Here is a 13,994-nt window from a genome sequence, read left to right as displayed (position 1 = left end):
ATGTGATGTGTATTAATATGATCTAATTATTGAGTTGTCAGCACAATATATAACACTTTTCTGAGTATGTTCATGTTCTTGATAGCGGTTTAATTCCAGATAGTGATGTCTCCATTACTACTAGAAACAGTGAGGTGGACACTGTGGGCTCTGTGTTCAGTTGTTGTCTTGATTCACAGTTAATAGCACTCATATTATGACTTATAATGATAAAAAATCCACTATATTTAATGTCATTGGAGTCCCAAGCTGTGACGGTTTCGCCCTCAGATCTTCCTCTAAATGAATCCGTTTCAGGAAGAATACAAATAACAGAAGGAACTCGCCAACCAATCAGTGTCCCATTATTAGCAAAACAATACTATTTTCTTTGGAGAGGGATGTGTTTTATGAAATAAACCGCACGAACGGTAGCAAAATTGCAACTGTGAAACCCAAGAAGTGACAATTTGCTCCCTTTCTACAAATTGTAGTGTTGACTGGATTTGTCAGCCATTCAACCCTGTTACCCAAGATAATATCTATAACATATATATTCAGATTCTGATATGCTGCACTTTTTCTTTTCTACTTTAGCTCCACAACATCCCATAAGAGTTCGGTGATAACATAATGATGAAGAAGATCTTAGTCTTTATTATGTGTATTTGAGGGACTGTGGGAATATGATGAGGGAACAGCAGTAAACACAGCCTCATATTCTTCAGCTGGTATATGACCGCACATAACAATCATTTGATGTAACGACTCCCATGATAAAACAGCACATCCACCATCACATTTAACAGTTTCCAACACACACAATGGGTTGAAGGCATCCTTTGACTTTATTTAAACATCAGACTAGTCCAGATGTAAGGAATGCCATTGGCCACTTCTCTTTCAGTTGCCAGGTTTAATTCTCCATTCACCAGATGTGTGTTTGCTCGTGTGTTGGCACTGAACACAAGTGCTTTCTGAAAGACAGCCCTGCCATAAACTTCTTTGGTGATTTTTAAGGCTCTATTATTGTGGCATTTAGCGACGGTCCTACGAAGTGCCCATCTGTTCCCGTTGGTGCTCTGGAAGGAAAGCGCTGTGACTTTTTCTGCTGATGCAGTTGTCTATGTTGGCACATGCTGTCATTTTATATGTTCCCCTTGACACATTCAATAATTCTGCAGTTACTGCACCTTGAGTTCAGGCACGGACTCTCTGGCCTTGTTGAAACGCTCAGCTTCGAAACCGGACGCATCTGTATTAGGGCAGCACAAGTGAAATAAGCCTATTCGAATAATGTATTTAAAATACATTTACTTCACACCAAGTATACTACAGATCCATTAACATATTTAGAGACATATCGCTTGACACTTACTGATATATAAATAGTATTGCACAATGCACATTTCTTAATATTAAGCCTAAAATGTTTTTAATATCACAATTAGTAAGGATCTCTGTATATTATCAGTCTTTAAATGCAAGATATTTAAAGTGTGCCTAGAGTTTTCTTGCAATAGTTCTGCTTTAGCATGGATATCTTGGGTCGGACCTCAGCACTATTTCCGGATAACTAAAGTACATTTAAATACCACATTAGTTAAATATGTCATTTTGGTGATCAGAGGTGAGTTTTAAGGGATGAAATGGTTGACTGGAAAACACACAGGAGAGCAGAAATGCCTGTCGTGTTCAGATTTCCCCGTTCAGGACAAATGTGGAGTGAATGTGAATGCGAAGTGTTTTGGTTCGCTTCTTTTCACATTCACTTGCATATTGAATGTGTTATACCTGTAGGTTTGCATACAAAGCTAATACACTGGATGCGCTTCCTAGTTTGCGTACTTATGCACTGTTCTTTGCTGTTTTACAGTATGAATAGTGGGAGTAGTGTGTTCACACTGAAAATTCCCACAAGAAAAAGTGCACTTCAAATTAATTAAAAAGTGTGAATGTTGGACACTCGACTGTCACAGCTTTAATTACATAGCCAAAGGCGAGGACAATCAGATCTGATGCTGGATGACAACATAACATGATGAAACTCCAACGCTAGACAGTTAGAGCAAGTATACCAGACTCGGCACACTGCAGATTAGCAGAAAACTTGCTGTGAACTAAACGCATAGAGCCTCATTTATTAAACGTGCGTATTTGACCTTACAGTGTGCGTACGCTAAAATCCACACCAGCTTTCTTATTTATAAAAACAGTCTTTTTCGTGGAATAGCAGAGTCTGAGCAGACACACACACTTTTCCTCGTGCCAGAGAGTCGGAGAACTGGAAAAGGAGTTTGGAAATCTAAGCAATTCTTGCCGCTCGTCGTTCTCAAGCAAAGCACTGGACGTTGACTGGAGCTCTTTTATATGTTAATGATATTAGTTAGGTGGTGTTCAAAGTTGTGTTTTATAATCTAAAACTTGTAATCTAAAAATGGGCTCCAAGATTTTGAGAAAAGATGGGGTTTTATTCTGACTCCAAGAAGTCGGTGAAGACCCCACTGACTGTAGGAGGAGATGCAGCTTTCATTCATTAGTATCAGCCGTCTAGACAAGTGTGCAATATGCAATATTGATAAATGATCGCAAGATAAAATGTAGGACGGTTTCTACACAACATTTTATATTGTGTATAATTCACCCAAAATTAACATTTCAGTGTGAGTTTTCAGAGTTTTAATGTCAGTACTACATTAAACTACTATATATAATGTTGAATATAATGTATAATTATGCAGTGGGGGAATATTTGTGTGTCCTGATAATGCCAAATGTCTGATGTTACCAGTAAAAGTGCTTACATTATTTTAAATACATCTAGTCAGTGAAAGAGCATATTCATCTAAAATAATTGTGTATTTTCATCTTCAGAATCATGAATATTGTTATTCTGGTGTCTCTATTGTCCTGTGCTTTGGTTTCCAGCACAAAGTCCAAGTCTATTCATTTACACACACAATATAAAACCAAATTTAGCATTTTAATCAACAGTAAAAAAATTGTTTTATCATATGTCTTGGAGTATCGCAATAATATGGTATCGTGAGTTCAGTATCGTAACACCCTGATGTCTGTAATTCTGTTTCATTTTGCTGTGTGACATGACCTGTGTGTGCACTTCGCGTGTAATGACACACAACCCTATGTGTTTTTCTTGTCTCCCTCGCACAGCGTTCCAAAATAGCAGTGTACGAAAAAATGTGGTCGTACATGAAATCGGCCGAGCCCTCCGTCTTCGCCAAGACCACGCCTGACGGAGTGGCACGGGTACGAAAGTCGAAGGGCAAATTCGCCTTTCTTCTCGAATCCACCATGAACGAATACATTGAGCAGAGGAAGCCCTGCGACACCATGAAAGTGGGCGGCAATCTGGACTCTAAAGGCTATGGTGTGGCGACCCCCAAAGGCTCAGCATTAAGGTGGGTGGAATAATATAACAATATTCTCCATGTTGTTATAGTATTCCACCTACCCTGATGTCCTGTGTTGTCATTTCCTCTCCCCCCCTATCCCCCCCCCTCCCCAAACCCCCCTCTATTATGACAAAGAGGTAACGGTATAATGCATTTTGATTGTTACTTGATTCACAATGATGCTTCTGATCAGTGCTCTCTTCTTTAAATGTTTGTCTTCTTTTCCAGTTTTTCAACCAGATTTTTATCATTTCGAGTGGCAATCATTTCCCATCTGTGTGCGTGTGTGTCTGCGTCCCCTCCCGTCTCTCTGCTGTCCTTCTTGTCCTTCGATCTTTCTCTCGCTGTCTCGTGTGGCTGTCCTTCCTGACTGTCGTGTTGTCACTTTTAATTTAACAGTTCAACGGTTTTTCAATTTAGCCTGTAAAAGCTGCGCTGTCACTTGTGACGAATGTTAATTGCATGATGTTTGTTGTTGTTACTTTTCTTCTCAATGACAATGTCCCCATCCCGCACACTTCAGTTTGAGACAGCGTAACCCTCCATGCCACCTTGACTATTTAACACTTTCTTTGCTCTGAGCGTCTCTTACCTTCATATTGGTGAAATTCTTAACCAAATTGTGCTCTTTCAACCATTCTGATTATCTATAATTGACTCTCAGTAGTAGTAGCTCACCGTATTCAGTAACGTTACCATTACTACTACTATGCTAATGCATTAGATTGCTCACAGACCTGTGCATTTTCTTACAAGTTATGTTTTATTGTTTCAAGAAATGCTGTTAACCTGGCAGTTTTAAAACTGAATGAGCAAGGCCTGTTGGACAAATTGAAAAACAAATGGTGGTACGACAAGGGAGAGTGCGGCAGCGGGGGAGGTGACTCCAAGGTCAGCCTCAATGTCACCGAAATCGGGTACCATAGTGCAGAGTAATCGGCAAGCCTGTTATTCCTGAACCGAGCCAAACCAAATCCAAAGACAAACACATCCGTTCAGTGACCCCACACATTAATGTGCCATCTGAGAGAAAACCAGAACCCTGACTTGGCTAACGGAGGAGAGAAAATGACCAGTGTGATTTTGTCCTACTGAGGAGAAGTGATCTTGTTTTGCTCTTACTTTAGCGTAGCGCTCACCCACAGATGTTAGCGATGTCAGTTAGCAGCTGGAGCTGCGCTAGCTCATTAGCCGCATTAGCGCCGAGACCGGTGAACTGTTCGTGTTTTGGGAATCGTGGGAAACATCCGCCTAGCAGACAGTGAAGAGAGATCTCAGATTGCCTTCTCGCTTTGCTTCTGCTGGGCAGCTGTCCACGGACGGTAACCTGGTCTTGCTAGTTGGTTTTCTTAACTCGGGTAGAGTAACAATGCTACTTATCAGCAAATTTATGCCGGACGTTAAAGCGGAAGTGTGTAAAGTCCCTCTCCAAACCTAGCAGAATCAACATACTAGGGGTGTAATAATATATATCGTGTCACAATATATCGCAATACTGTACAATCTGTATTGTGAAGAGTTCACCCAAAATGAGTTTTAGTGTTAGACCTACATTAAACTACTATATATAATGTTGAATATAATGTATAATAATGCAATGGGAGAATATTTGTGTGTCCTGATAATGCCAGATGTCTGACGTTACCAGTAAAAAGTGGCCTACATTATATCTAGTCAGTGAAAGAGTCAAAAAGAGTGAAAAGAAAATATTGTTATTCTGGTGTCTCTATTGTCCTGTGCTTTGGGTTTCCAGCACCAAGTCCAAGTCTATTCATTTACACACACAATGTAATACCAAATTTACCATTTTAATCATATGTTAACCTTTTACCTCAGTATCGCAGTAATATGGTATCGTGAGTTCAGTATCGTGACACGAGGGTATCGTTACACCCCTAGTATGTAGAGGAAAAATCACTGTAACATCCACTTCAGCTTTAATGTCTGGCAGAAACTAAAAACCTGTAGGTTTAGTCTCATCAAGGCTGGTAAGAGAAAACACTGACACACACGATGTGATCTGAGTCTTGAGAGGCTATGAATAGCACATGTACAACAGAATTCCCATCTCCACACCAATCTCAACACAGGATCAGAAATCCATTCCTGCATCTGATCCCGGCTGTTTTCCCCGCTCCTCGAGGGCGATGTTAACCCACACAGCAGGGGACGTGTGGAGGTGAAGATTAGCTGACGTGCTACTCTTAGACTTTCCGGTTCATTTCACATTGTACAGAAGGGCCATTTTCTATGGAACTGTTGTTGTTGTTGTTGTTTATTTTGAGAATAATAGTAAAAATGGGGACACACATGATGAGGGCTAACTGCTTGTTCACGTGTGTCCCGGACTTCTCCATGAAAGTGTAACGTTAAAAGCCTCATTTTCAGGACCTTCAATTTTGCAGGAGCACGGATGTAGTTTGTATAATAAATGCAATATAGAGCAGACATTTTCTCGACACGTAAAAAGGATTTACGTAACCGCTAAAAGCATTTCAATTTAAGTGAAATTTCTTGCAATCTACCAAAATAGTTCAGTGTACATTTGCATAACATTTATAATTGTAAATGCTAGCTTTTTCACCACTTAACAATATAAAAAAAAAATTTTGTAGTGCTTGAATACGTTGTATAATCTCAGTTTTGAGGTTGTTGGGAAGTTTTTCATTTGATTTAAAGTCAACATGAAATGGCATTCGCCGCATTGTATGTATGTGACATTTCTGAGTGAAATTTTGTGATTGTTGATTGTTCAAATCAACTATGTAGGGCTGTTGTTATTTGCTATATATATACACACACACACATATTACATTAACCAGAATTAAATACTGCACTGATAATAATTGCATACTAAGATTTTAGAAAGGCTGGAATACTTCAAACAGAATAGGTAACCCAGGCTCATTGGGGAAAATGTGCAAAACTGAACAATACATAACATTTTTCTTCATATTTTCTAACGCAATAAACTTGCTGGGAAGCTCACCTGGTCCAGCAGTGCACTAGAGATGTGGAGCACTCAGGTACGAGTCCCATGAAACACGAGTCACAATTAAAGCTAAAATGCTCAAATGTCATGGTTTCTTCAGCAAATGTGTTTTTATCTCACGTTTGCTTTTGTTTACACTATTGGTTATGTTTAGGGTCGGGTTTAATGTAGGTGGTACATTATTTTCTAGGGCTGTGAAACGATTAATCGCATCCAAAATAAAAGTTTGTGTTTACATAATGTGTGTGTACTGTGTATAATTATTTTGTATATATATATATATAAATACACACACATGCATGTATATATTTAAGAAAAATATTGTATATATATATATATATATATATAATGTAAATTATCTATAAATATATATACAGTATATACATGCAAATATTTCTTAAATGTACAGTATACATGCATGTGTGTGTATTTATATATACAGAATTATACACAGTACACACACATATATTATGTAAACACAAACTTTTTTTTGGATGCGATTAATCATTTCACAGCCCTTTTTTTAGTGCTTTTAACACCACTTACCAGACATTTCATTTCTGAATCGCAGCATTACATATATGTTATAGTTATGCTTTTATCCAAAGCGACTTACATTGCATTTCAAGGTACACATTTACATTCTTATCAGTTCTTGCTTTCCCTGGGAATCGAACCCATGACCTTGGTGTTGCAAGCACCAACGCTCTACTGTTTGAGCTACAGGAAAGCTAAAAATATATTAAAACCAACATTGCCAGATTCACATTCATTCGTCTCAGATGAAACTGCACACGCCTTCAGCGCCACTCACTGGATATTTCACTTTGAAAGTGACGTGAAACGCGCAAGAAGCAGCATAATATCATTTTGTGCCGCCACAGACATGTTTTCCCAATGAGCCTGGATTGGAAAAAGGCTCATGCCTTCATAGCAAGTGTGTATGGAAGCTTCTTTCCGCCACAGAATAAAACATAAAAAAAGGTAATTGCGACTTTTTATCTAACAATTCTGACTTTTTATCTCAGATTTGCGTGATAAAGTCGCAATTGTGTGTTATAAAGTCAGAATTGCATGTTTATATCTCGCAATTCTGACTTTATAACACGCAATTGGGAGATATAAACTCACAATTGCAAAAAAAAAGGTCAGAATTGCAAGTTTATATCTGTATCTGATATCTTATATCTTCAATTCCGACTTTATAACACGCAATTGCGACTTTATATCTCGCTATTCTGAGAAATAAAGTCAGAATTGCATGATATAAAGTCGCAATTGCGAGAAAAACAAGTCGCAATTATCTTTTAAAATGTTTTATTCTGTGGCGGAAACAAGCTTCCGTAAGTATGGCCTATAGGTGACATCTTCCAAAAAACAAAAGCCGTTTCTGAGGCGTGCAAGTCTTCACATTTTGTTCAAAGATAACATACACAACCGCGCCCAATTAGACCAGAAATGTGTATTCTGCCAGAACATAATGATTTCATGTTGACTTAATTGTCATTTCCGGAAACTTTTTCATAGTCGTCTAATTCCTGAAAATGGGGCCTAAAGTCTTTTTTAGCAACTAAGGAGCAGGTTTTTCAGTGCAATCAAAAGCATTGTGCCCCCTGCCTGTGGATGAAGGTGAAAGGTTATGTGAGCTTTCATAATCACCTTCTTTGTTCCAGCTCTGTTTTTGCAGTCTGCAGTGATTTGAAGCCCCCATTAGTCGGCACGCAGTGGATGGGCTAGCTCTAATGATCTAATGCAGTGAGTCTACAGTGGCGCGTCTGGACCCAGCTGTGGAAAAACACAACAAACAGAGAGAAAAACAGGAGAAAAATCCACATTAAGCCACCTGCAGCAAACAGACATCACGAGTCCCACAACCCGTTCTCCTCTCGGCCCCTGCCATCCTCCTGGCAGCTGATAGGTTTCCCACTGCAGTCGCTCTGGATAATTACGTTGTTAATCAATGTCTCTCCCCAAGCTAAAAGAAATGTTAGGACCACAAAGCTAAATCAGCAGCAGGCATGAGAAATGTAAAGAACATTTAAGCGACTAATTATGTCTAGACGAGTGATGGCACGGCTTTCTATTATAGTTATGAGTAAACATAGTCTATTATAGTTTTTTTTTTTTTTAAATCAATCATAGCAGTTTACATAACTTTATTTTAGAAAAATGTCGTTCTGTAGCGATAATATTTAGGTTAGCAATGCACTTAAAGTCAACATGAAATGACTACGGGTTTATTACGCAACCTGTAATCAATGCGATATTCAACAAGAAAATGATTTTATTTCAATCAACAAGAACTGATTGCATATTGTGGAAAAGGGATATAAAAAAATGTGTGTAGGATTTACTTTGAAACAATTTTCACTCAGAAATTGCTAGTAAAAACACACTCCAATAGTCTTTATTTACAACATTACAATATACCAAAATCAATTGTGCCGTATGGAAGCTTCTTTCCGCCATGAAAAAGAATTTTTTTCTCTCACAATTCGGACTTTATTTCTCGAAATTCCAAGTTTGTAACTCGCAATTCTTTTTTTTATTTCTTAGAGTTTTGAGATATAAACTCAGAATTGCAAGGGGAAAAATAAATAAATCAGAATTGTGAGATAACTTTTTAATTTTTTATTCTGTGGACATAGTGCGGGACACACAAGAGGTGGAGCAAGTTATTGCATTGTGATGAAGGCAAATTTTGATTTCATGTTGACTTTAGTCATCTGAAACACCTGCTAGTGTTATGCTAACGGTGTATAACTACCCAAAAACGGCCGCCGCTGATCACAAGTAGATTGTTTGTTTACAACAGTCCCAGCTTCGTTAGCCGCTAATGCTAACGTCATTCGCAGTCCCCGTAGCCACCGATTAGCAAAACGTAGCATTCCTCCAGCAGGCGGCGTTAAACTCCCGAACACAAGTTTTCCTTGGTAAATGCTTTGACTGTTTGTGTGTACGGTCTTGTTTACTTTTTGTATGTGTGTCTGCTTGTTTGGTTTCTTTGTGCTCTCCGCCTATAATCCGTCCACAGAGTCCTAACGCCAACTCTCCTCAGCCTGAGCAAAATACTACTGGTAGTTTTCGTTGGTCTGTCAGTCAGTCGAGGGTTCCAGTGGAGATCCACATTCTCAGATGATCAAATTAACCAAGAAGTTTCTCTGCTTTTATAGCGATCTCTTCAGAAACCTGCCCGCTCTTCTCTTAACAGTGTATGCCGATTACTCAAAGCGATACGGGTAGGTCCTGGCACACTAGATTAGCCCTGGTGAATGGAAGGTACTAGTCAGAATGCCTGCCACATGTGTGTTGATAATGGCCAGGAGCCCTGCTTTATCGCTTTGTAAAGTATGAAGTAGTTAAGACTTGAATAACATAAAATAACATAATATAATGTTATTTATGTTATTTCCCACGTGAAGAACTCCTGTAAACCTTGCAGTATTGAAACTCAGTGAACAAGGCATCTTAGCCAAGCTGAAAAACAAATGGTGGTACGATAAGGGTGAATGTGGAACCAAGGACTCGGGAAGTAAGGTCAGTCGCTGCAGGTCTTTTGTACTGATTCACAAAAAATTGCATTTTGACATATTGTTCATATGCAAAGAACAAGCCAATAGTCAATAGCTTGATTTAACTCATGTGTAAATGTAATAATTCATGGCCACAGATAAGAAAAAAAAACAAAAAAACAAGGCACGTGGCTTACAGTTTTGCACTATTCCCCATGCATTATTATTTTAGATGATCAGATAAATTATGAAAAACATTTTTCTGTTTTGTTTTGTTTTTTGTTTTGAGTATTTTATCCAATGAATGCCTTCAAATAAAGCCGTACTGATAAATCTTGTGATGGGGAATTAGTTAAAAGTGCAAATTGATCAACAGATTAGATACATTTTTTGCATACCAATTGTCTTTCTTGCTTATTTTTCACTTGATATAAATGACACAATAACCATTATGCTGCAGTTCTTACTCACCAAACTTCGAATTTAAAATTTGATGTATTAGTGTTGTTACTTATTTGTCAAAGGCCTATTCGATTAGTCGTCAACCACGAACGTCGTGACGAATTTCATTAAAGGAGCGAAGGTGGACTCGTCTTGTTTAGAAAGTGAAGAAGGAAGTGTCGAAATGCAGCAGTAAAAACCATCTCTATAAACGGCAAATAGTGTAATACTAATGGACAAATTTTTAATGGACAAGTTTGGGGGGTAAACTGCAGCAGAATGGTTGGACTGATTCTTAAACTCAGTACTCTGGTGTAGAAAATATGTCAAAATATTAATTTGAAGGTTAAAGGATGGAAAGGCAGTTGTTTAAAGTAAGGTTATTAAGTCAGAGGTCTGACCTGTACGTAACTGACCAGCTTCCTCAGATACATGAAGAAGCCAATGAGAAGATCAGGTTAGAGAAAACATCTACATTCACCAGTTATGGTCCAGATTGACTTTAACTTACATTGAGCTAGAGCTTTAGATGAGCCGTATCATAGATGTAACTCTCCATTGGAATCTAGATTCCTCTTTTAGCAGTAGAGATGTGTTTGATATAGTCAGTAGTCCTGCTTGATAGATGAGCTGTAGAGTGTGTGTTTTGTCACATGACTTCCACTGTCAGATTTGCTAACTATGTGCCTCGCTTCTCTTAGGACAAGACAAGTGCACTGAGCCTGAGCAATGTTGCTGGTGTCTTCTATATTCTGGTTGGTGGACTAGGGCTGGCCATGATGGTGGCTTTGATAGAGTTCTGTTATAAGTCCCGTGCCGAAGCCAAACGGTTGAAACTTGAAAAGAACGCACAAAGCTATAAGCCGGCCCCACCAGCCAACACGCAAAACTTTGCCACGTACCGAGAAGGATACAACGTGTACGGGACGGAGAGCGTGAAGATCTAACGGTAATGCTTCTACGCCGCCTGAGTGTGTGTGTGTGTGTGTATGTGTGGGTGTGTGAGCTTTTGTGTGTGTGTGTAGGTGTGTGAGAGCGTGTGTGTGTGTGTGCGTGTGTGCCAAAGCCGGAGATTGTGTTTGTCCTCGCAATGTCATTAATTCCAGATAATGGAATCAATTGGGAAGTGCAGCGTTCTCTGGCTGATTTTTTCTCTCCTAACGCTGGCTTGTTTTCAAACGGTTGCATCAGTCAGACTGCGATGGAAACACATTCTGTTAATATTTGTACTCTGGCAGGAAATAGTGAAAGAAATCCATGTTCTACATGTGTATCATTTGGCACAGACATAAAAAAAACACACACAAAAAAACAATTGGACAAACCAAACCAATACAGTAGAAGATTGGAGGAACAGACCCGCTATCATTATCATCTGAAATCATTGACAATAATATCAAATCAGGACGTATATTACAATTATAATTGTGGTAACACTTTACAAAAAGGTACCTTAGTAAACATGAACTAAGAATGAACAATACTTCTACAGCATTTATTAATCTTAGTTAATATTAATTTCAACATGTACTAGTATGTTATTTCAATTAAGGTTGTATTTGTTAACATTAGTTAATGCACTGTGAACTAACATGAACAAACAATGAACAGCTGGAGTTTCATTAACTAACATTAACAAAGATTAATAAATACTGTAACAAATGTATTGCTCATTGTTAGTTCATGTTAGTTAATACATTATAGTCCAGGTGATATGTGAAAATTATGTTCACTTTTTCATAAAAGCATGAAACTTGGTTCACATGTACAGTTTGCAGCCCTGGACATTTTCAGAGATGGATTACAATGATACCATATACAACATCATAAAATGTTCAGGTGAATAGTTAACGGTGAATTCAGTGACACTGTGAGAAGGATTACAATGAAATCGTAGTATCTGAGAATATCATCTGATGCTGGGGCCACATTAAAAGATTTTAAAAATCATATAATATTTTCAAAATGTGAGAGACCACAAACATGAGGGTAAAAAATCATAGATTTATCCCTTTTGTTCCTCTATAGTGTGGAGTGCCGCGAATGTGACCAGGAAAGCACACCACACACTAACAGATTACATTCACACACAACAGAGTCCCGCCTGTGAACACGGGCAATCCCGCAAAATCTCTTGCATCAAACGTGACTTTAAAGTAAACAAACATGGCGGACAACTGGCACGAAGAAATGGTGCTTATAGTGTATGGATTGCTTTTTAAGCCAAGCACCAAGCCGGCGGTCGGCCGGCCCACTTAGGTTTTCCGGTGTGTTCTGCACCGTTGGCTCTAGTCAACAGTCGGCTTTCATCAGCGCTCGTTCTTTGGCGTGGGTTGGGTGTGTCCCTACCCTTACAGAAAAAAAGTTAGATGGAATCGTGGAGACTGTGTGAACATGAACTTTACATGTTACAGCATGAGCTGGAGGCGAGTCTTCCATCAGCTCGCTTTCTGATTGGGTATTGTTTCGTTTCACGTAATAATCTCCAGAGTATGTGCGTGTTTGTCCTCGGGGTTCCCCCAACACAACAGGATTTCTGATTCGATTTGAGATCGGGGCGGTGCCGACGTTCTTCCGAGCAGATTCGGTCACTCTTAACACACCTCACACCAGAGGAAAATCTGATAAGATAAATTGTAGAACCATCAAGATAATCTGGACTTTACCTGGCATTGTCGGAAAGGGGAGAAATTGGTTCAAAATCACCCAAAATATCTTGTAGTGTGTACCAAGTAATGAGTTTGAGAATGCCATGGAGTTCAGCAGTGTCTCTGAAAACAGACATCATGAACAGGTCAAAAGTGTCCAGCTGAAATTCAAGACATTTGAGTTGGTTGACGGGATTGAGGAAATGGGAAACCCCTTCGCAGAGGACAGCAACAACCTTCTGAAGCTGAACTCAAGAGAATTAGCAGACCAAGCTGTTGTGGATGCTGTTCGAGTTGCAGAGGATGGGCCAAGACAAGAGCAGTACAAACTCTTTGTTGCAGAGAGGATGCAGGGTACAAAACGCATCACTGCCCATTTGAAGAGGAACAAGCTCCCTCTTTTTAAAACAGCTCTGATAAGAGGACAGTCCAAGACAAATCTCGCTGAAAAATGACTGTGCACTGTTTTGCAGACTCTACATTGCCTGTCAGACCCGTGATGGGAACCAAGAAAACTTCTTCAGAAACGGAAATCAGGCCTACCCTCCATCACTCTCACATCATGGTGGACTACGCTTGGGAAACGAGGCTGATCTGCCTAGAAAACAGTATAAGAGGTGTCCCAGACAGTGCCTCACGAAACAGTGCCCCAGACAGTGAGGTCTAACTATTATATGAGTCATCAACATGCTGAAACCAGGCGTAGCTAAAACCGTCAATGACTTTTCCAGCAAGATCTTCATACCTTATATGAAGTTACTCAGCCTTATGAAGTTACCAGCTTAAAGTGGGAAGGGGACAAGAACAAGAGTGGATGGTAAAAGACAAGATAACAAACCAACGGGAAAGGCTTCCCGAGAGTGGATAAAAACAAAACAGAGCTCTTTTACTTTCTGGCTAGGAACCTTGGAAATGTCGACTACCAAACTAGTTGTTTACACATGCGGACCCAATCATCTCACCCACAAGAATCAGATCAGATTGCACACATGGAGGCACATACAAG

General features: G+C 39.2%; 1 protein-coding gene across 4 annotated transcripts in view; it reads left to right on the top strand.

The window, feature by feature from the left end:
* The window catches only part of gria3b (glutamate receptor, ionotropic, AMPA 3b), a 153,034-nt gene that overhangs the window by 136,260 nt on the left and 2,780 nt on the right, over positions 1-13,994 (top strand). The window contains exons 13-16 of one of the 4 annotated variants that reach the window (XR_014629767.1): positions 3,154-3,401; positions 4,172-4,286; positions 9,810-9,924; positions 11,042-11,166. Coding sequence is in view for 3 of the 4 variants with exons in the window: in XM_084429998.1 (XP_084286124.1) it covers positions 3,154-3,401; positions 9,810-9,924; positions 11,042-11,287 (609 nt within the window). In the remaining variant the exon portion in view is untranslated. Of the gene's footprint in view, positions 1-3,153; positions 3,402-4,171; positions 4,287-9,809; positions 9,950-11,041; positions 11,290-13,994 lie in introns of those variants that run through there. The other 3 variants (XM_084429998.1, XM_084429997.1, XM_084429999.1) reach the window with 3 other exon arrangements.

Source organism: Rutilus rutilus, assembly GCF_951802725.1.
Source record: "Rutilus rutilus genome assembly, chromosome: 14".
NCBI lineage: Eukaryota > Metazoa > Chordata > Actinopteri > Cypriniformes > Leuciscidae > Rutilus > Rutilus rutilus.
The sequence above is the reverse complement of the archived record's forward strand: the minus strand, read 5'-3'. Positions and strand labels throughout refer to the sequence as shown.